At 34.4% G+C, this 22182-nt stretch overlaps 3 protein-coding genes across 5 annotated transcripts; 1 reads left to right on the top strand and 2 right to left on the bottom strand.

Annotated features, from left to right (window-relative positions):
* Positions 1 to 1919: 1919 nt before the first annotated feature.
* crtc2 (CREB regulated transcription coactivator 2) lies at positions 1920 to 15420 on the bottom strand. The gene is made up of 14 exons (XM_058753152.1): positions 15096 to 15420; positions 13855 to 13956; positions 13613 to 13705; positions 12621 to 12682; positions 12389 to 12457; positions 11231 to 11331; positions 9013 to 9083; positions 8886 to 8929; positions 8606 to 8808; positions 6954 to 7405; positions 5129 to 5815; positions 4993 to 5049; positions 4728 to 4872; positions 1920 to 3223 (listed from the first exon to the last, which is right to left on the bottom strand). Exons 1-14 carry the CDS (start codon positions 15273 to 15275, stop codon positions 3120 to 3122), a joined length of 2370 nt encoding a protein of 789 aa, XP_058609135.1. The 5' UTR covers positions 15276 to 15420; the 3' UTR covers positions 1920 to 3119.
* A 715-nt stretch (positions 15421 to 16135) lies between these two features.
* chrac1 (chromatin accessibility complex subunit 1) lies at positions 16136 to 17535 on the top strand. The gene is made up of 3 exons (XM_058753173.1): positions 16136 to 16344; positions 16647 to 16773; positions 16861 to 17535. The coding sequence occupies exons 1-3, from the start codon at positions 16192 to 16194 to the stop codon at positions 16938 to 16940; spliced, it is 360 nt and encodes a 119-aa protein (XP_058609156.1). The 5' UTR covers positions 16136 to 16191; the 3' UTR covers positions 16941 to 17535.
* A 165-nt stretch (positions 17536 to 17700) lies between these two features.
* si:ch211-57n23.1 (uncharacterized) lies at positions 17701 to 21780 on the bottom strand. Of its 3 annotated transcripts, XM_058753171.1 has the most exons (4): positions 21735 to 21770; positions 21508 to 21628; positions 19566 to 20075; positions 17701 to 18040 (listed from the first exon to the last, which is right to left on the bottom strand). In XM_058753171.1, the coding sequence occupies exons 3-4, from the start codon at positions 20072 to 20074 to the stop codon at positions 17899 to 17901; spliced, it is 651 nt and encodes a 216-aa protein (XP_058609154.1). In that variant the 5' UTR covers position 20075; positions 21508 to 21628; positions 21735 to 21770; the 3' UTR covers positions 17701 to 17898. The 3 variants fall into 3 exon arrangements, with proteins under 3 accessions (XP_058609154.1, XP_058609155.1, XP_058609153.1); XM_058753172.1 differs by having other exon boundaries at positions 19566 to 20059; positions 21508 to 21780; XM_058753170.1 differs by having other exon boundaries at positions 21508 to 21779.
* Positions 21781 to 22182: the final 402 nt, after the last annotated feature.

The following is a 22182-nucleotide window of genomic DNA, read 5'->3' as shown; positions in this document are numbered from 1 at the left end:
ATGTGTAATGTAATGGATTACGTTAATGACTACAATTTTTGTGATGTAATCTGAAATTAGTAACGGATTACAATTTGTAAATAATCTACCCAGCTCTGTTTGTGAATCTGTCTTTAGTGGCTGGAACAATAGCCTAGTTCTGCCTGGACAATAATGCGGAGCCATATAGTTAATATCAGTAATACGCAGCATGCACGATACATGGAAATGGTCAGTAACATCATCACTTTGAGGTACGATATCTATATCAGTAAGATCAATTCCATGTGATATAATTAAACCTAGTATATGATTAAAACGATGAGTGGGCCCAACAACGTTTTGCTTGACTCCAAAAGAGTTTAGGTCAGTAAGTCAAGTCCTAATGCATCATTTGTATTATCAACATGAATGTGAAAATCTCCGACAATTAGCATTAACCAATAGGTCTGAGAGGAAATCTGCAAATTCTTTTAGAAAATCTGTATATGGCCCTGGCAGTCTATACACAGTAGCCAGAGCAAGAGAAAGGAGAGATTTCTTTAGCATATATGACAGTGTAACATTGAGTAGAAGTATTTCGAATGAGTTAAACCTGTATCTTGTTTTCTGAGTAACATTGAGAATATCACTATATATTGTTGCAACACCGCCACAACGACCAATCTGATGGGGTTTATGCTTATAACAGTAATATAATCATTTGGTTTAAGCCAGGTTTCAGTCAAACAGAGTACACCAAAACTATTATCTGTGATCATTTCATTTACAATAACTGCTTTGGGCGTGAGTGACCTAATGTTTAGGAGCCCAAGCTTTAAAAATAGCTTTTGTTCATTTATTTTGCATTTTTCTGGTTTAATCACGATAAAAATTTTCTAGATCCTGCATTAAATTTATACTTTGACCTCACTATTCGGGGAACAGACACAGTCTTTACAGATTGGACAATGCAAGTACTTCTATCATTTAAGTGGGTAGAACAAAAGTTATCATAGCAGTGATTTGAGAATTTGCTTACTAGTCATATGGAACGTAGCGTCCTGGAGATGTTGTGCATATATGTACACATAGGGCTGCACGATATATCGCATGCGATATTTAATGCGCATCTTGTCAGTAAAGCTGGTTCTGTAATCAGCGGTAATTTCCATCACGTGTGTGGTTTCACATGGAGCAGCATTTACTACACAGAGCCGATGTTAGCTTGTCAGTGAACAACGGCTCTGTGTAGTAAATGCTGCTCCATGTGAAACAAAGGTTGAATCTAGAAATGAGGTTAGCTAGATTTGAAGTCCTATTACCCTGCTGAGTGCCACATCTTGCATTATTTTTATATTAAAATGTAACTAAATAATTCAAATATAATATAATTTAATACTATATATAGAAAAAGTTATGAGTAAAGTAAAATGGCAAATCTTACCTTCATCTTAGTTGTTACTATTTGTTGGGATGTTTTGAAAGACTGCAAGAACAGGCACTCACACAGCACAATCACAAAAACTCGAGCATACAATTCTACACATATAAAATCCAGAGGTAAAAAATGTACGCTAATAAACCAATGCCAAAAACACAACAGTATTTTGGAAAAGATGAAACATCTGCATTTCATTCACATACCAAAAGCACAATTCTCATCCTCATGTCCATTGGATATAGTTTGTATTCATTTAAACTGTCATTAAAATTAATATAGACTTTAAGAATGATGAATTCTGGAATATGTCTACATTAGATCTGAAAATCTACAAACAAACTGAGCTTTAATTAGAGCTGGTGTGGATGTTCCAAGGACTCTGTATGAACTACTGCCATTGTGCCTTTGGGTGAAAGCACTTTACCTCAGTTCGTTCCAGGGAGATTGTGAATTTTCTAAATTATTACTTTATTACTAATTATTAAATAGGCACAATTATACGCAAAGACATAATAAATATGGTGGTAGCTCTTTATTTTTCAGTCCTGTTACATGTGTACATACTATGTACTTATTATATTAATTACAATAACTAGATAATAACAAGGTACTAACCCTGAACATGTAGTTACCTTATATTACCGGTTTCTTAGGTTGGTACACTGTAAGCACACTGTAAGTACATGCAAGTTTACATACTGTAAAATAAAGTGTAACCAATATGGCTTTTCTGTGAGTCCGGGCCTGGTGTAAACTGGTAAATCAGTCTTAATCTTTATAGTAACAATATCTGAAAAAGCACGCTAAGAGGAATTAGTCCACTTTTTAATTACAATACTTCTGGACTTAACAGATGGTGTTTCTGTTCATAATATGTGTTATTAATTCTGTCAGAAATGTAAATGTATTCCAATATGCATACTGTGAAAATATTTTAGATTTCACATTGAAGACAAATACTGAAAAACAACATGACCTCTACCAGAGAGCGATAAAGCAAAATGAATATGAAAATATAATAAAACTGCATTTTGAATATCTATGAAAGATAAAACTGCAACAAAATGATGATATAGAAATTCAAAGGCAGGTGTCTGTCAATGGTCAGTTACAAGAAGTCACAAAAATGACCCCAGTCACACTATATCAAAATACTATAACATGCAAACAAATGAATATGAAATCTATAAGTCTATACATAACTAATTATACATAATTAGTTTTGATCTAAATGTTAAAGAGTAAAACGTTAAAAATGTTTACTATGTTTTGCCATCAAGACATCATTTTGATGAAGTTAATTTAGGCCCTAAACTAGCCATTTTTTCTTACATTTCCATATTATACCAGTTATTCTATGCTAAGAAATGTGAAAATATACATTTCCTAAACAACTCATACATGACTTCACCTGATGTATCTGTACGTAAACAATCTATTTATTCTATTTATAATAAAATATAACCAAAAATGCATATTAAGGCACATAGACCTGCTATTTAGGACCTCTGTGTGCAAAACTATTTATTAAAACATAATTTCCTGTTTGTTCCCTTAAAGAACCTTTTAATAGCCAATTAATAGTTTACCTTCTATTTGATTCTAAGACTATATTTCAATTCCACTGGCAAAAAAATATTCTCTTAAAAGTGTACTTGTCCAAATGAATGTGTCATAACAACACACACGTACATTTTGGTTCACTTTTATGATACATTCATGGCCAACCTAAGTTACTGTCCAGACCAAACGTTTCTAGATCAAACTCCAAAACAGAGTCCGGCAGACTTGATATGTCCTGGTCCAGCCAGGATGACGGGTCTGAAAAGGTGGAGAAACATGGTGAGAAATGATAGGAGAATCTAAAAAGAAATATGATAAGACATACACTACTACTATATAAAGCCTACTGTATCATATTTAATACGCAAACCTGTTTTACACAATCTACTACATGCCTGATTGATAGTTTATACTTTTTTTAGCAAGTAAAAGTCCTTTAAGTATAATTCTGAAAACAGGTCATGGTACGTGAAATCTTTACTGATTTTAAGTAAACATAAGAATAACTGTTATTATGTTATAATTATGTTATTGTCAGTAATAGTAAGCAACCTAGCTTTATTTGATTATCCACACATCAAAAATCATATTCAAATTTGAGTATCAATTATGATTCATGCGAGCAATGTTTGCTTTATTTATTTCTAAATTATCATTGTAATGCATTACATTATATGTTTTCCCCCACAGTAAAAAGTACAAAGCTTTGATTATAAAACTAAGCTTTTAAACATCATCTTACTAAGACATTAATTGTATTTATAGAGTAACAACTGATATTTATATGCATTTGATTTAAGTAGTCTGCTATACTGTTATAAAAATGTAATTGATTTACATTGCAAGCTATTAGAATGTCACTTTTTGGCCATATAAATGTCAGCAACTGCACCAAATTGTTTTTTTTTTGTTTTTTTCTCAGTTTGGGCCTCCGAATAAAATTTGTGTTTCCTCCTTCAGTATAAACTCCAGTTTTTGTTTACATGTATATGTACTGTGCATATTTATTATGTATATATAAATACACACACATACAGAATATATATTGGAAATATTTACATGCATATACATTTATATATTTATATTCTTAGATTTTATATTATATATAAATATATTTAATATATAAACAATTTTTTTCTTAAATATATACATGCATGTGTTTGTATTTATATATACATAATAAATACACATGTCACACACATATGTGACCAGTCTTAAGTCGCTGGGGTATATTTGTAGCAATAGCCAAAAATACATTATCAATTTTTCTTTTATGCCAAAAATCATTAGGATATTAAGTAAAGATCATGTTCCATGAAGATATTTTGTAAATATCTTACCGTAAATGTATAAAAACATTTTGATTAGTAATATGTATTGCTAAGAACTTCATTTGGACCATTTTAAAGGCGATTTTCTCGATATTTAGACTTTTTTTGCACCCTCAGATTCCAGATTTTCAAATAGTTGTATCATCAATGGAAAGCTTATTTATTCAGCTTTCAGGTGATGTATAAATCTCGAAAAATTGACACTTAAGACTGGTTTTGTGGTCCAGGGTCACATATATTATGTAAACAAAAACTTTTTGGATGGGATTAATCGTTTGACAGCGCTAATATTATATATATATATATAAACATCACACACACAGTATAACCTTATATTTATTCTTTTTTTTTTTTTTTTTTTGTCTAAAGATTTAATAAACTGTTCCACTTGAAAAACATGGACTACTCTTGGCTACTCTTACATATCTTACCAGATAAGTTGATGTTGAACATATTTTGTGTCTCTCCAGCACTGTAGCTTTGATTCTGTGCTAGCAGTTCCTTGCTTTCTGCAGCTTCACAGTTCAGATCTGACACTCTACTGCCACCTAGAGGCTCCTTTTGAAGCACTCCAAGCTGCACAGAGGATAAACATCTTCAAAGTCAGTCATAAATGCAAAGTCTCTGCCCAGCATCAGACCATATGGCCAAGACATGTGCAATCTAAATTAATGATTCATTAAACAAACAATGTACCTGCTGGGAAAGGGCCTTTGCCTGACTAGGGGTAAGATGTAAGCCAACATATGATTCCTGTAACAAAAAAGGTGTTTATTATCATAATTATAATCATTAAGTCAGGCTTACATACTCTAATGCAAGCAGGGCTCACCTTATTCAGTTCAAAACCTTTATCCTGTAAACCTGGATTTGCTTCAGTTACTTCATTTTCGTTATAATGAGGGACCTTCGATCCCTTTCCTTGAGTCTCCTGGACAGCGACCTTAGATAGTAGTTTTGGTTCTTCTGGCATCTGCATACAGTGTCTACGTTTCATTTGTGCATGTTGCATGCCATGTGGGCCTGTTACATGATTCCAGTTTTTCTCCTGACCTGGAGAAGGGAAAGTTACAGGTTGCTTTTGGTACTGGCCCTCTTGGCATGGCATCTGCCACTGGCCCGGACACTGGTACTGCTCCTCAGGTATTTGATGAGGCTGGAACTGTGTGTACAGTTGATACTGTTGTTGCTGCTGCTGGGAAAGCCCTTGCAGTGAGATGTGTGGTTGGTGAGTCTGGGAATGATACAGTAACTGTTGATGATATTTAGCATGTGGTTGTGAATGATGCTGCAGGGGCCGACTGTGTTTGTGAGTGTGGTGGTGTTGTGTCTGACTGTGTGTTTGTTCATCTTGACTCCATTGTTCCATCTCTGGGATTGATTGATGCTGTGCCTCTGGCTGGAAATACTGCCGCATTGGCTGATGGGACAGTGGAGGAGCGGATCTGAGGTGCTGAGTGCAGGGATACGCTGGTGGCTTCGTCTCCTTCAGAACTTTGTTGGGGTTGAGGAGAGCACCCTGTGTGAAATATTCAGTGCACATTAGAAACTGAACAATATTAAACAAGTAATAAAATCAAAAATTAGGACCAGGAAGATGAAAGTTTCTTGAAAGTTGATTCAGGGTATCTGCATGTTTGATGGAATGAAATGCATTTAAGTGAATGAAATGCACCTTTTAATGCCAATTTTAAAAATCCTATTGATGAACTGCAATGTTTAAGGCAGTTATTAACTAAAACTTAAAACAGTAAATCACATTTAGTCATTTAAATAAAGATAGAATAAAATCTAATAAAATAAAAAATATAATAAAATATTAGATGAACAATAAAAGAAATATTAGATAAATTTTGCCTTGGTAAATAACTGAAATGAGTACTAAAACTGAAATAAAAATAAATTGATAAATAGAAATATTAAAAACAACTAAATCTAAAATAAAAAACTGAAAAAAAAAATCTAATTCAAATATATATATATATATATATATAATATAATAATTATTTATATATTTTTCTGTCTGACTCATATATAATATAATATAACATATATATATATATATATATATATATATAGTACATTACTTTGTACTAAAACATTTTATGGCCTTAAATTAATAAGTTTAAAAAAAATAATAATTTATGATAAATAGAAAAAAAAAAAACATCTGAAAGCTTTCCATTGATGTATGGTTTGTTATGATAGGACAATATCTGGCCGAGATACAACTATTTGAAAATCTGGAATCTGAGGGTGCAAAAATAAAAATCAAAATTTTGAGAAAATCGCTTTTAAAGTTGTCCAAATGAAGTTCTTAGCAGTGCATAATACTAATCAAAAATTTACTTTTGATATATTTACAGTAGGAAATTTACAAAAAATCTTCATGGAACATGATCTTTACTTAATGTCCTAATGATTTTTGGCATAAAAGAAAAATCAATAATTTTGACCCATACAATGCATTTTTGGCTATTGCTACAAATATACCCCAGCGACTTAAGACTGGTTTTGTGGTACAGGGTCACATATAGTAAATTACTTTGTACTAAAACTTTTTATGGCCTTAAATTAATAAGTGAATTAAAGAAATTAAAATTTAAAAATGTAAACCCTGTGAGCAAACATGATAATCAACAATGCTCATATCTTGCCTGGGATACAGAAGACATGGTTGGAGACAGTGTGGGTGAGAACTGCTTTGGATGCTGCCAGCGGGACTCTCCGCCACTGGGCACAATGAGTGGGCTGAGCTGGGCTCTCTTGCGTGATGTGGCGGCAGGAGTGTGGCCTGTTACACGTGGAGAACCAGAGAGAGAAGAAGAGGAGCAGGAGCGAGAGCCACCGATTCCACTGCTGTGGCTGCAGCGGCTGGCAGATGATTGGACGGACTGGTTACTCAGTGAAGAGCTACTGAGGGAGGACTGCAGGGACTGGTTGCTGAGTGAGGACTGCAGGGAAGAGTTGCTAAGTGACAGACGCAAAGACGTGGAGCTGAGAGAGCTGGGCAGGGAGTGGCTGCTCAGACAGGTCTGGATGTTGGGATTGCTGAGTGAAGACTGAAGTAAAGGATTACTTAAAGATGCCTGAAGAGATGAGGACAGACCTAAAAAGACAAAATTGTGTGGAAACATCAGTATTTTTAAGTTATTTGCATTATAATGTTTTTTTTCAGAATGCTAAAACCAAGTACATTTCCAAGTTTAAATTAGATTTTGAATTCCAGATTTTTAGTGTGGTCTCAGTCATTTGGAGTACACTGTATAATACAAAGTTGGTGAATTTAAATTAAACACTAGTTTTACACAATATTTACTTCAAATCACAAATATTGGCTGATTTATCGGTTCGTATATCGGTCATTTACCAATCCGTAAGCACTTTGCATTAAAGCATGGGTTTTCAACCTGGGGTCCAGTTATTTTATTATTATTATTATTATTATTATTATTATTATTAATAATAATATACTATTAGATGTTGTCTGTCTGTGTAGATTCATAACTTTTATAGTCCAGTGATTTTAATACAAATTAATTTTTTTAACTATTAGATATTATTTACTAATATTTTAAATCAAATTTTACCTTTATATTCTCAGTTTTTATTTTTAATTTGTTTTAGTAATGTGCATGTCATTTTTATTATTTTTTTTCAACATTTCTATTTAATAATTTTTTTCTGTTTTAGTTTGAGTAATTTTAGTACTTAAACATTTGTTTCAGTCAGTTGACAAGGCAACATTTCTTATTTTCATTTCAGTTTTTAAGCTTAAGGTTTTCATGTAATAATTATATTTTAATGTATTTTGTTTCAACTTAATTTCAAATTTACAAAAATGTTTTGGTTAACAATAATAACAATACTGGTCCAGGGACTGCAAGATGGATGACAGTAAAATAAATAAATAAATAAATAAAATAATTTTTTAATGACAGTCAAAATTAATATTAAAATGTTCATCCAAATTGTTTAAAAAAATATTACATGTATCATGATTATATTATTTTAAAACTCTTCATTTTTAAACTAAAATATAATTTTATTATTTGTAAATTGAAAATGTTTCTATACAACAAGCTTCATAATACAGTAAATATTTACATTTGTTTGGCTTTACTACAAAGAAGCTTATTTTTTCAACAGTACAAATGAATCTTTATACATAAAAATACACAGCTGCTTTTATATTTTAGGATGGAAAGGCCATTGGAAAGTGATTATCATATTTGGAGGTCCTAGGCATCAAAAAGTGAAAACCCTCTGCATTAATGTAATTCAAACATTGCCAGATCCTAAAACATACCTGGTAAGTTAAAGTCAGCCATAATGTCAGGGTGTGTGGAAGTGTTGCTCAATTGCTCCGCACCGCTGTGGGGCTCAGAATCCTGGCCTACAGGAAGAGGAGAAGGCAGGTGGAGGCTGGAGAGGTCTGGAAGAGAGCCGCTCGTACTGAGGGCCGACTGGACAGGGAGGGACGATACCTGCTGATCGGGCAATGGGAAGTTGCTGGAGAGACAGCAAACAAACATTGCTTAAAAAAGAAAAACTGAAATAGCTTTGACTAGGACTAAAAAGAAACTTACTGAACAACAGGTGTTTCACATCCTAATGATCCCATTGAGGATAACTACGAAAGAAGATGTGAGCCTTGCATTATCAAAGTGTTTAACAACAATTCATCAGTGTGATATGAAGAGGCAGAACAAATACCTTCTTTAGTTTGGGAGATTGTGTCTCCTCTTGAATATTTTCTTCAATCAGTGGTGCAGGATGTGCAAACCCTTAAAGAATCAGTTTAATATAAAATAAGCATGTACTTTAAAAGAAAATACCAACATTTCCACGTTACATTAATATCTGAAACAATCTTATCTTAATGTGAAGTTTACTGACTGATTTGCAGTCCATGAACTGTTTGACTGCACTTATACCACCACTCAAACGTTTGGAGTCAGTAAGATTTGTTTAAAACATTCTTCAAATAAGTTTATTATGCTCACCAAGGCATTGATTTGATCATAAATAAAATAAAAACAGTAATATTGGGAAATAATATAAAATTTTTAATTTTAATACATTTTAAAAGTCATGTATTTATATATATATATATATATATATATATATATATATATATATATATAGACACACACACACACACATATATATATATATATATATATATATATATATATACAGTCATGGACAAAAATATCGGCACCCTTGCAATTCTGTCAGAAAATGCAACCCTTCTCTCAGAAAATTGTTGCAGTTGCAAATGTTTTGGTACTCACATGTTTTTTTGTTTGCTTGTTTGCATTGGAACAACACAAAAACAAAACAGAAGAAAAGTCAAATCTGATACAATTCCACACAGAACCCAAAAAATGCACTGGACAAAATTATTGGCACCCTTAACTTAATATTTGGTAGCACCCCCTTTGGAAAAAATAACTGAAATCAATTGCTTCCTGTAACCATGAATGAGTTTCTTACACCTCTCTACTGGAATTTTGGACCTCTCTTCTTTTGCAAATTTCTCCAGGTCATTCAGATTTGAAGGATGCCTTCACCCAACTGCTGTTTTGAGATCTCTCCACAGGTGTTCTATGGGATTCAGATCTGGACTCATTGCTGGCCATTTCAGAACTCTCCAGCGCTTTGTTTGTAACCATTTCTGAGTGCTTTTTGAAGTGTGTTTCGGGTCATTGTCCTGCTGGAAGACCCATGACCTCTGGTGAAGACGCAGCTTTCCGACACTGGCCACCACGTTGCGCCCCAAAATTCTTTGGTAATCATCAGATTTCATGATACCGTTCACACAGTCAAGGCATCCAGTGCCAGAAGCAGCAAAGCAACCCCAAAACATCTTTGAACCTCCACCATGTTTGATTGTAGGGACTGTGTTCTTTTCTTTGAAGGCCTCATTTATTTTTCTGTAAACAGTGCCATGATGTCCTTTACCAAAAAGCTCTATTTTTGTCTCATCTGTCCACAGTACGTTCTCCCAGAAGGATTGTGGTTTTGTCACATAAATCAGCAGTGGTGTCCTCCTGGGTCTCCTACCATAGCGTCCCTTTTCATTCAGATGGCGACGGATAGTGCGAGCTGACACTGTTGTACCCTGTGTCTGCAGATCAGCTTGAATTTGTTTGGAAGTTAATCGGGGTTCTTTATCCACCATTCAAACAATCCTTCGTTGTAATTTTTCATTAATTTTGCTCTTCCGTCCACGTCCAGGGAGGTTAGCTACAGTGCCATGGGCTGTAAACCTCTTGATGATATTGCGCACAGTGGACACAGGAACATTAAAATCTCTGGAGATGGACTTGTAGCCTTGAGATTGTCCATGTTTTTCCACAATTTTTTCTCTCAAATCCACAGACAACTCTTTACACTTCTTTCTTTTCTCCATGCTCAGTGTGACACACTGGTTGAGTCAACTTTTCTCCATTTTAACTGGTTACAAGTGTGATTACTATATTGCCCACACCTGCTACTTGCCACATGTGTGTCTAAACACAAATTACAGGAGCATCACATGCTTGAAAAGCAATTATTTCTTACAATTTTGACAAGATGCCAATAATTTTGTCCAGTCCATTTTTGAGTTCTGTGTGAAATTTTATCAAGTTTGACTTTTCTTCTCTGTTTTTTTTTGTGTTGTTGCAGTGCAAACAGAAGCAATAAGTACGTGAATACCAAAACATTTGCAATTAGAACAATTTTCCGAGAGAAGTGTTGCATTTTCTGACAGAATTGCAAGGGTGCCGATATTTTTGGTCATGACTGTATATAATATATATATATATATATACACACAATACACACGTGTGTATGTAATTTTATTATAATATATTTTATTATTATATTTTATTATAATAATACATTCTTATTTAATTAAAAGCAACATTGCAACAGTTAAACTCACCATGGTGTCTGGATTGAGGGTTCAGGGTTTGGACAGATTTCGGGTGGCCATGCAGCTGGGTGTTTCGCACACTGGTGTGGAGGGCTGAGTCAGAGTTGGTTCTGTGAGGATGAACAGAATAAGAAATTAGTGTGCAAAAACAGGGTGATGTGGGAATCTAAATCTTCCACAATAAAAATGTTCAAACCCAATTAGGGAGATCAGTGGGTTCAACGAATACAATTATTGTATATGCACAAGAGCTGATCTGGGGTGTATTCCAGAAAGCATGGTTAACTTACCGTCAGATAAACCCTGAACTTTCGGTTGATTAACCCCAAACCTTGCTTACTCGAGGTATGTGGTTCCAAAAACGCGTCCGGGAGTAAGTTCATTCAACTCAGAGTATGTTCCTGGTTAAGACTCAAGACATTCTCAACAGAGCGACGAATCGACGAGTCACTATGGAAACGGACGCTAAGAATAAGCGCGCCATGCTGCTTCTTTCTTCTTCTTCTGTTCAAAGGTCATGTAGGCCTTATGCTTAGTGCATATCGCCACCTAATTGATGGTTTTGCAATCATTTTTTCCATTTAATCTTTAATCCTTGAGAATAAGAATTATATTGTTTATTTGATGCTAATTATATATTAAGTCATATCAGATGTGTATTTTTATTATAGAAATACATTATAGAAAATACCGATCCATGTGTGAGATGATAATATAAAATGTAATAAATATATATATATATATATATATATAGGCTAATATAATAAATTAAACATTACATTTTCATAATAGTGTTTTATAATTTATACAGATAACTGTTATATATGCCAATAAAATATAATAACCATATTAGAGCAATATATAGGCTAACCTTATTTATTACTTATATTATCTGTCACGCCCACTGAAGGCTCATCAGTAGATCATACATGCTCTGATAGCGCTGAAGTGAACTAACCCTGGAACATAACCTGCTCCGAAGCAGGTTATCTTCAGAGAGCAAGTTGCTATGGTTACTTACTTACCCTGAAAGTAACCTCCGATTTTGGAACCGAAAGCTGAGGTTATCCGCTCACTTATCCTCAAACATACCTGGGCATGTCACATAACCTGCTTTCTGGAATACACCCCTGGAATCAGCAGTCTGAACACTCGAGTTCTGTTTACCTATTAAGAGCTGTCAGAGGAAGACGGACCATCTGGCTCTTCTCAGTGGCAGAACAACTGGACCAGTTTCTGCTTAGACACAAGCAACACTTCATCAAAGTACTGGCACAAACAAAATCTCAAGGAGTTACATCTGATGGTCACTTCATTGTGAAAATAACATGATTGTTTAGCACCTAAATGTAATGGGGTGATCCTGATTAATTTGAGAATACTTCATTTGAAATCTTACCTTCTCCAGGTAGGGCCTCGAGGAGGAGAGAGGTGAGTAGAGAGATAGGGAGCACTATTAAACTGTAAAATGAAGTTAAGGCTTAGTTTCAACCTACAAATTTCATGATTACTGTGTAAGCATTTTAAAAGTTTTTTTTTATTATTTTTTTTAGGTTATTAATGATTATTACGGTTCAAAAGTTTAGGGTTAGTAAGAATTTTTTTGTTTTATTTTGTTTTTTTCCTTTGGAAAGATTACTCTAATGCTCACCAAGGCTGCATTTACTTTTTTTAAACATAGAACAGTAATATTGTGAAATATTATTACAATTATTACAAATAACCATTTTCTATTTTAATATCTTTTAAAATGTACTTTATTCCTCTTATGGAGAGCTGAATTGTCAGCAGTCATTACTTTAGTCTTATGTGTCACATGATCCTTCAGAAATTATTCTGATATGTTGATTTGGGGTTCAAGAAAAATGTCTTATTACTGTGAAAAATTTTTTTTAGGATTCTTTTATGAATAGAAAGTTAAAAAGAACAGGATTTATTTGAAATATAAATCTTTTGTAATATTCTAAATGTCTTTATAGATCAATTTAATGTGTCCTTGCTGAATAAAAGTTAATTTCTTTATATAAAAAAAAAAAATCATACTAACCCCAAATGTTTGATCAATAGCATACTTACTACTGAACAAATATTTCCAAAAAATATTAGAATGCCATTAAATGAAAACATAACAATAAAAAATATATATTCACTACAGAAATTTGTGTGGCTTTTCCTGCCCTGCAAATCGTACATTTTTTGATTATGGTAGAATTTATCATTATTAAACATAACTGCTCTTTGTATATAATTACTGTTGTGTCTGTTATCAGTACAATACAAGACTAAAGCAACACAATTATAAATATTAGAGTTGTAGAGATTCAATATTCCTTTCATACGACTACAAACAAGAATCTGTAAGACTATCAGCCATTTTCAAAGTGGGGATACATGTCTTCTGTGCAGCCTGCCAAGAGGACTGGGCTGGACGTCTCTGTACTCTTCATCTGCCTCTAGGAGCTGCTGGGTGAGATAACTTGGGTACTGTAAATAGAAGAAAAGCAAATCAAATGAAATTCATTCAAACAAAAGGACCTGCCATCAAAAAAAAATCTTGAATTTGTTCTCTGCTCATTTCTCCTTTATTTAAAATGATGGGATAATAATACTGAAAAATAATCAAAATTGCACACCTGGGCTTCTGTGGAGCATCTTGAAATCTGATTGACATTTGGCAGCGATCCTCCATAGTATGGGACCAAGTCTCTGGTTTGCCGAATTCTCTCAGCCTGAACCTGAGGAGGGAATGGAAGCCCAATGATAACAATAATAGCCATCCAACACCGAATTAAACATAAATCTCATCTCACTCTCTCCCAGACTGCTTAACCCTCAGGGGAACAAATGCCTGTTGCATCATAATTTAAAACAGACATTGTACCTGGGATTTACAGATCCCTCAGTCTGCAACACTAATGTCAAACAGACCCTAGATGAGTGACTGGCAAAGCTATTTATGTGCATTGACATAATCCACGTGGACCTGCTGAATCACAAGTCCATATACAGATGGTAAAATACTTCCTAAGCCCAATTTAGTCCCAACACATTTATCATGACCTTCTGATTTTGAAAGGATCTAAAAACGTATGAAAGTTTCTTATTTTCATGTAAACATCTTTTTAAACAGCTGTTGATCGAGTTAAATGGCCAATTCAGATGTCTGTGTCTAAGCTCCATAAAACACCATAATTCAGTTACAACTACCACAATTAGTATTTCAAGAGTTTATTGTTATGCATTATGAAGATTGCGGTCCCATAAAAGTCATGATCATGTGTAAACAGAGCCGTTTTTAATAAGTAACTGATTGATTTACATTATGCAATTGCAGAGATTGAAGTAACATTAGATCAAATCAAGAAAAAGAACAAAGAAATATGCATTTATTTAAGGATTATTAATTCTTATTCATCTAACAGTTAGATGTAACTGTTACTTTATTATTTGCAACTTTCTGTTGGATCTTATGGACCAAGTTGATCCATACATAGTTGGTCATCCTGTTAAAATTCTGTCCAGGAATAAAATACACATTTAAAGAAAAAAAAAAAAAAAAAAAAAAAAGCACGCACCCACGCTCATTTAGCTGGGGAAACGGGGTTAATATGTACGAAGAGAGCCGTTCCCAAACATAACTGTTTAAGTGTTTATAATAGTTTTTGAACTTTCTTATTGGTTTTTTGTTTATGAAATCGAACTTCCCTGTACTTAAAGTTGTCCAGTTGTCAAGAATCAATAAAACAGACACTAATAAGGCAAATAATACCATTTGAAAGTTTAAGCACTTCCTTCCGCTGCAAACACGGAATAATCCAGGTCAAATATATGACAACTGTCGTAAATGAGCCCGACGTGTCTTGAATTGACTCACCCTGATGGAAGTAATGTCCATCATAACCTCTCGGAAAGCGGCTGTGTCTTCAGCCTGTCGCAGATTGTGCAGCGCGATTTTCTCGCTGAATTTACGCGGATTGCAGCTTCCAGGCGCCGGGCCCACTCCGGGCCCCTGTCCGTGCCCTATTTCCCCAAGGCCCGCGCCTGACAAATGCATTATTCCGTCAAATAAGAGAAAGTAAGCTGGCTGACACGGCCAGAGTTCGATAAGTGACCCAAGAAAGCAAGACTTTTGTCAACGGTGAACAGTGCATTGTGGGTAATGCAGTCCTGACGGCTGTAGTAAACATCGTTGCCAAGCTCATTCGTTATCTGTAAAGCGCACACGCCCAACTACTGTCGAGAAGGAAAAAAACAACTCTAGTATTTTGGGAAACGTAGTTTATGCCAATTTAACAACTACAATGCGGACAGTTTGCATTTTTGTCGCATTGAAAATAAAGAAATAAATAAACTTTAAAATACTAGTATTGAAATACTTTCATACAGTTGCAATAATTTTAAAAAGTTTATAAATGAAAGGATAAATCAAACTTTTTATTAAGTTATATTACATTAAAATGATAAAACATGAACAACATAAATTATATTTATTATTTTAATTTTATAATAATTCCTCAAAACACGTTTTTATTGAACTATATATATATCTATAAATATATATATAATTGTAACATTTTATTATATAATTTAATGTTCAGTTTTCAGCAAAAATGTTCAAACATTGTTTTAGACACTGGGAGTCAAAAAGGTTGAAAGCCACTGTTTTTGATCATTTGATATTACATTTTATCATATTTTTTTGTATAAATCTGCAGTTCACTAACGAAATATAAAAATGAAAAAATATATTGTCATTTTTCATATTAAATTCATATATAGTTTTCTCAGATTATTTATTCACGATTTCAAACTGCTTTTATGAAATACTGACGAAAAATAATAAATTCTCGAAGGAAGGACTACAAACGATTCGTCATAAAACTACAATTCCCATGTGACCGTCGTCCAGTGACGTCTCTTTGAAAGCCTGTAGATTTGCTTCCGTTACGCGGCTGCTAACAGAACAGAACATGTCTGAAAAAAACATGGAGGAGAAAGTTGAGCAAGCTACAAACAGTAAAAATATATCTCTGCCTATGTCGAGGGTGCGATTAATCATGAAAAGTTCTCCCGATGTGTCCTGTATTAACCAGGACGCTCTTTTCTTGACAACAAAAGCAACGGTAATTTCATGTATTATTAATCAATGGTCAGTTGCCAGGTTATCTGCCTTATACTTACTTTAGTTGAAACCTGCTTTATTTTAGTCACTAGATACATCTGTGATATCAGTTAGCTTTTAGTTTAAGTACACATTCCCAAAAATAATAGCAAAATGAATGTGCATAGTTCTAATAGCTCTTTTTATTCATTAAAAAATATACTCGCACAGGTAAGAGTACAAAGGAAAGGCTCCGACAGTGTATTTCTTTATCACTGACTTATGTTTTTATTAATGTGTGACATTTTCATAATTTCCTTATAGGAGCTTTTTGTCCAGCACTTGGCTCTATCCTCATTTAAAAATGGTTCGGGCAAAGAGACAAACACACTGTCATACAGTGATCTGGCCAATGCAGCAGAGGAGACGGAAACATTTCAGTTTTTAACCGGTGAGTCCTGGCCATTTGTGGTGATGACAAACACTATTCAAACTAAATCAGCTGGTGTGTAAACAGTTTTGTCTCTTCTATTTTTAGATATCCTTCCTAAGAAAATCTTGGCCAGAGACTATCTGAAGTCACTGGAAGAAATGGAAAAAGATGATGACAAGCTGTAGTGATGTATAGCAAGTCGGAGGAAATCGTTGTGAATACTTCCTCACTAAAACAGTGGATAAAATCATAGGACATTGTCTTACAAATCAGGACATTTCACCCAAAGAGTTGTACTTTTACACCTCTGTTGTTTTAGAGAGGGAATGTACATGTTTTACTTAATGTAGTCTGTATGTTTTAGCACCCACTTACACTATGCCATGTGTCAAAATGTCCAATAGCTGCTGCAGATTCACAACTGAACCACTGTGAATACTGGAAACCAGGTTATATGGTGTTTTGTCATGCATCATTGGTGTTTTATTACTTCTTGACACCATGATTTATATGTTTAGGGAAGATCCAAACATCTATACAGTCCATTCCATTCAATGTGAAACCAGACCTTGCTCTTGTCTTCAAATTGAAAATGTTTTTCTCAGGGTTTAAAATGTATCTTCGAGGTATATTTCATGGCCATGCTTTAACATTTTAACCACTGAGGATAAAAATGCATTTGATTCATACTTGACTCTGGACTGCAGCTGAAGATTTATATAGTGTACTGTATAGTTTTTAAATGTCTGAATTTTTTATTTGAATAAATACTTTTGCTGATTATGTGGTCACTATAATCTTATTTTTTTTAATATGGCAATCAGTCAGAATCTATGACGTTCAAAACATTTGAAAGTGAACTGTTCTGTTTTGTTTTTTTTATTATTATTAAGCGTAAGATAATTGTACCTTACATTCATAGGGAACAGTCTATAGTCTGGGGGGTATAAAAATAGATTTTATTGCCATTACCTAATATTTATCCCATTTACTTAATGGAGTGGAAAAACAAGAGGAAAATACGTACCAAAAGAGAAATACAGGGTGCTGTTGGCATGCAGTACATGGTCATACAAGTATTGTTTGTTTGATAAAATGTAATAAAACATGCATTATATTATTTGTTGTGCTGCTCAAATGAAATTACTGGGGAAGTAGTTTGGCCAGTCGAAGCTGCATAGTGTTCAAAGACCTCTCCAGATTGGCAAGATGTTTCTCTAGAAGAGCTGATACTTGCTCCTTTTTAGCAATGGAGTTTTTCGTGTTGTCGATTTTCTCCTTCAGACTGAGAGAGAGAGAGGCAGAAAAAATTGATTCATGTGTTTCAAAATTTACTGATTTTCTGAATTTTGATTTAGATGAAAACAACCTGTGATGACATTTTGCAATCATATGCTGCCTTTCCACTATCTCTGACATAGAGTGCAACAGTCAGATTCCTGGGTGTAAGTTTTCTCAACAGAGAAATTGATTTTTAACAATAACTTGTAAACCTTTAAAGATGGTTTATGCTTTTGATGAAGTCATCAGCCTGCATTATTTTAACTTAAATGTGTTAAACAGCAGAACTCTTGGTGGTAAAATTACAGTAAAAATTACTTTTTGGTTTGCCTCATGGCTTAAAACTATGGAAGCCCGTTTCTGCCACTGAATAAAAAATTTTTTAAAAGGTTATTGCGACTTTTTTTCACAGAATTGCGTGATATAAACTCACAATTGCAAGATATAAAGTCAGAATTACGATTTATAAAGTCACAATTGCAAGATAAAAACTTGCAATTCTGACTTTTGTTCTCGCAATTGAGATAATTTTTTTTCTCAGAATTGGGAGATATAAAATTGCAATTGCGAGTTATAAAGTCAGAATTGTGAGTTAAAGTCCAATTTTGAGGGGAAGACTGATATGTTCTCAGAATTGCGAGTTTAAGGCCAAAACGGTACTGATATATTTTAAGATCAGTTAGTGCAAGTTTATTTCAGTTCAAACAGCTAAGACTTACATTTTAGTCTAGGACTAGGCTCAAGCCTTGTCTGTGAAACCGGGGATATATCTCACAATTCTGACTTTATTTCTCAGAATTGCAAGTTTCTATCTCACAATTACGACTTTTTAACTTGCAATTGCGAGTTTGTATCACGCAATTCTGAGAAAAAAAGAATTGTGTTGCAATAAAATGTCGCAATTAACTTTTTTATTTTTTATTCAGTGGTGGAAACGGGCTTCCATATAAAATTCTAACAAAGGTCATTTTTAAATCCTGGGGAAAAAATACTTTTGGAAACAAGGCCACTGGACAAGTGGGTATGCACTACACTCTAATTTTATTCACTCTATTTGTCGCATTTCATCCTGTAGTGGCAGTTGTGCGAAACTTTCAATTTGGTCATGAAGGACACATTACCTTCCGTCATGGTAAAATGAATGAATTATGAATTTATGAATATAACCACATAAAACAAATCACTGCCAATACGTTTAAAATATTCAAAACCATTTTACAGAAATAGTGCTTAAAGATTAACATTTTAGTGCAAAAATATTGCTCATTCTCACATTGTGTCCATAGTTTTAAGTCTAGTCGCAAAGTTCAAATATTTCAATGCACTCGAAGCTCAAATGGGTCTAAAAGTTCTGTATATGCTCGGAATTCCATGCAGCTCCCATACTAATTGCCGTCAGAAGTGAATGACTTCCGGTTAGTCGTTTGTTGGAGATAGTAAAAAGGCAACGTCGTAGTGAAATTCTGCTGAATGTCTTACATCTCAGCCAAACCTATCTTCCATGAAAACATTCAAAATGACTCAATTACCTTGAGAAGGTATAATGCTCTTTCCCCTCCTTCCTCTTCTCATCCAAATCCATGAACACCTTCTGCATTGTATCAGCCGTCTGGGCCACAACGAGATGGTCATCCCGGACTCCCTGCATGTTCTCCCTGGCCTGTTGATCATAGGACGCACCCCCTTCCTCGAGACCACTAGATGTGGATACAGCCTGCAGTGCCGCCCTGTTCTGCAGCACGAGAAGGCGGGACTTCTCAAACTCCTCTGGGCCCGCTATATCATCCCAGCACACAGGGGAGGATGGAGGAAGCCAGAAGCGCTGAGTGCAGTTGGCCGGCCTGCCAGGCGTCTCTCTGACAAATGGACTATCAGCTGGAAAGCTGTTTAGGAGTTCGTGTAATCCAGAACCCCAGTCCCGGTCCGAATCCTCCAGCTCAAGCTCCGTCACTATGCTGCCCGCTGGGTACCAGACAAACAGCAGGAAAAGGCAGCAGGACAAACAAGTCCTTCTCATTCTGTCCTGGAGCAACAGCATACTGGTGATATTGGACAAACAGTAAACAGTATTGAAAGAATGAAGTGTCCTTGCACTGTGTGAGCTCAGTGTGTCAAACCCAAATTCCTGACTTTGTAAGCATATGATGCTGCATATAAAAGGATTTCAATACAATGCTTAATAAAGACCGGATGACTTTGAAAAGATAATAAACTAGGCCTACATGTTGGGGTCGGTGCCGATAGCCTTGTGGGCAGTGCGCCCACATATAGTGTCATTGTCCTATATCTAAATAAAAAGGCAAAAAACAAATCTTTAAATAAAAATAAGAAAAAAAATTTGGGGTTACACTACATTCTTAAGGTTATTTTAGTATTTTTTTCTAGCATGCTGAATTATGAGAGTGCTGCACATTTATTAAAAAACAGCATTTTCACCTGTTAAAAAGTATGACATTTGTTAGTTTATGAAACGTATTTGTATGTATAGAGTGGTAGTTCTCAACTGGCCTCAGCAAACTGTCTTCAAAAGTAAACTTTTTTTTCAGTTTAGTTATTTTAACAATCTTAATTAAAACTGAAATAAAACACTAAAAACACAACATAAATACTTAGGTTACATAGGACAGCATACAAATACTGTCTATTTCAAAAGGGAGTCAAAAATGTTGAGAACCACTGCTATAGAGAATATTAATGTATTGCTTTTATTTAATACATTATTAAAGAATGTTTATGATTATTGCATGCAGCAGGTGGTGTAAAATCTATTGGAATAATATTGCGGTATAAGTTGTTTGTCTTGTTATTGACGTTTTAGTATTCTGACATCTGCTAAGTCTACTGTACCCTGTTTCCACCAAGAAACAGACCCAAAAGGGACCCCCATGAATAGTTATTTATAATGTTTTCGATTATAGCAATAAATTGTAAAATAACGATTGTTTTCAAATACATTCCTCTAGTTGGTCAGACAAAGAGGTAGGTATGTTGAGCTGATGCTCAAACAGAGCAGTTTTTATAGTGCCAGAGAATATTCACTTTACTGGGGAATCAGACAAAACTTGCTTAGTTGTTATGCTGGAACAGTAGAAATAACATCGAAACAATGTGTACATTACATGCATCGTTTTATTAGGCTAGTTTACTGTTCTCACTCACGACCGATCTAAATTTAGCGTTATTGAAGGAAACAAACAAAAATAAATAAATTAACACCGCACACGGTCGAAATTCTAAAATAAACTAGTTTTTAATTTATGAATGGAATATATTATATATTAACTTCTAACTTAATATTCCATCGAATTCTGTCGCCGTTTATGAAACGAAGAAATGTTCTTTCCACTTAAATGCTTTGAGGAAAATTCCAATAAAATGGCGTTTTCGCTATTGAGCTTACAACTAAAAAAAATGAAGCAAAAGCATTTAACACCTTAGGATAAAACTATTCAAAGTTTCAGATAAACTTACCTCACAGACTATTGTATATCAGCAGGCAGAAAAGGAGCTCGCGTGCTTTTCATAAATGAGCTATTGGAAAATCTGACTCGCTCTTCACAGCTCGACTCAGAGCTGCTCACAGCTTATTTGTCTAGATAAGCAAAGAAAAACCTTTTATTTTCACAAACATAACACACTAAATAAACAACGGGCGTTGTACATAAAAAGTGTCAAGAGTGGAGTAAAACAAAACAGACGTCTGAAATGTGATTTTCCAGCTCCAGAGGTTTAATCAGCTGGAAGAGTGGCCGTGTCTCAATACCTAGTGAGCTGCCTATCTAGACAGCATTTTAGACATCATTTAGGCGCGGAATAACATTCTTTCTACAACACTGTGCAGATATGCAGTAGGTTTTGAGACCCCACCATGTAAACGTTTTAAGGAGGATTTCCCTGTCTGTGAATGTGACTTTTTTTATTTTGACGTTGAAGGGGGAAGGAGAGACGCAGTCATGGCGTTTATTAGAAAGTATGAGGCAGTCACTTTTTTTTTTGTTTGTTTTTTCTTTAAATGGATACCAGGATTGTCCTTAAATAAAGCCTAACTTTTACTTATGTGAGCTAAACTGTACAACATAAAGCTTAGTTTTGTACTGTAGTGTGAGAAGAGAGAGTAAACACCAGTTTTGGCCTCAAGCAACATTG

This window comes from Onychostoma macrolepis, chromosome 19, assembly GCF_012432095.1.
Source record: "Onychostoma macrolepis isolate SWU-2019 chromosome 19, ASM1243209v1, whole genome shotgun sequence".
In the NCBI taxonomy this organism is placed as follows: domain Eukaryota; kingdom Metazoa; phylum Chordata; class Actinopteri; order Cypriniformes; family Cyprinidae; genus Onychostoma; species Onychostoma macrolepis.
The sequence above is the reverse complement of the archived record's forward strand: the minus strand, read 5'-3'. Positions and strand labels throughout refer to the sequence as shown.

Bases quoted from the DNA above. Each gene is read 5' to 3' on its own strand.
- crtc2 (XM_058753152.1), bottom strand. From the start codon at position 15,275: ATGCATTTGTCAGGCGCGGGCCTTGGGGAAATAGGGCACGGACAGGGG. The intron at 12,683-13,612 runs GTATCCCCACTT...TTCATTTTACAG, and splicing joins GCAGGCTGCACAGAAGACAT to TTTAATAGTGCTCCCTATCT. The intron at 4,873-4,992 runs GTACATTGTTTG...TCCTCTGTGCAG, and splicing joins CAAAGGCCCTTTCCCAGCAG to CTTGGAGTGCTTCAAAAGGA.
- chrac1 (XM_058753173.1), top strand. From the start codon at position 16,192: ATGTCTGAAAAAAACATGGAGGAGAAAGTTGAGCAAGCTACAAACAGT. The intron at 16,345-16,646 runs GTAATTTCATGT...ATTTCCTTATAG, and splicing joins TCTTGACAACAAAAGCAACG to GAGCTTTTTGTCCAGCACTT. The intron at 16,774-16,860 runs GTGAGTCCTGGC...TTCTATTTTTAG, and splicing joins AACATTTCAGTTTTTAACCG to ATATCCTTCCTAAGAAAATC.
- si:ch211-57n23.1 (XM_058753170.1), bottom strand. From the start codon at position 20,074: ATGCTGTTGCTCCAGGACAGAATGAGAAGGACTTGTTTGTCCTGCTGC. The intron at 18,041-19,565 runs GTAATTGAGTCA...TCTCTCTCTCAG, and splicing joins GAGCATTATACCTTCTCAAG to TCTGAAGGAGAAAATCGACA.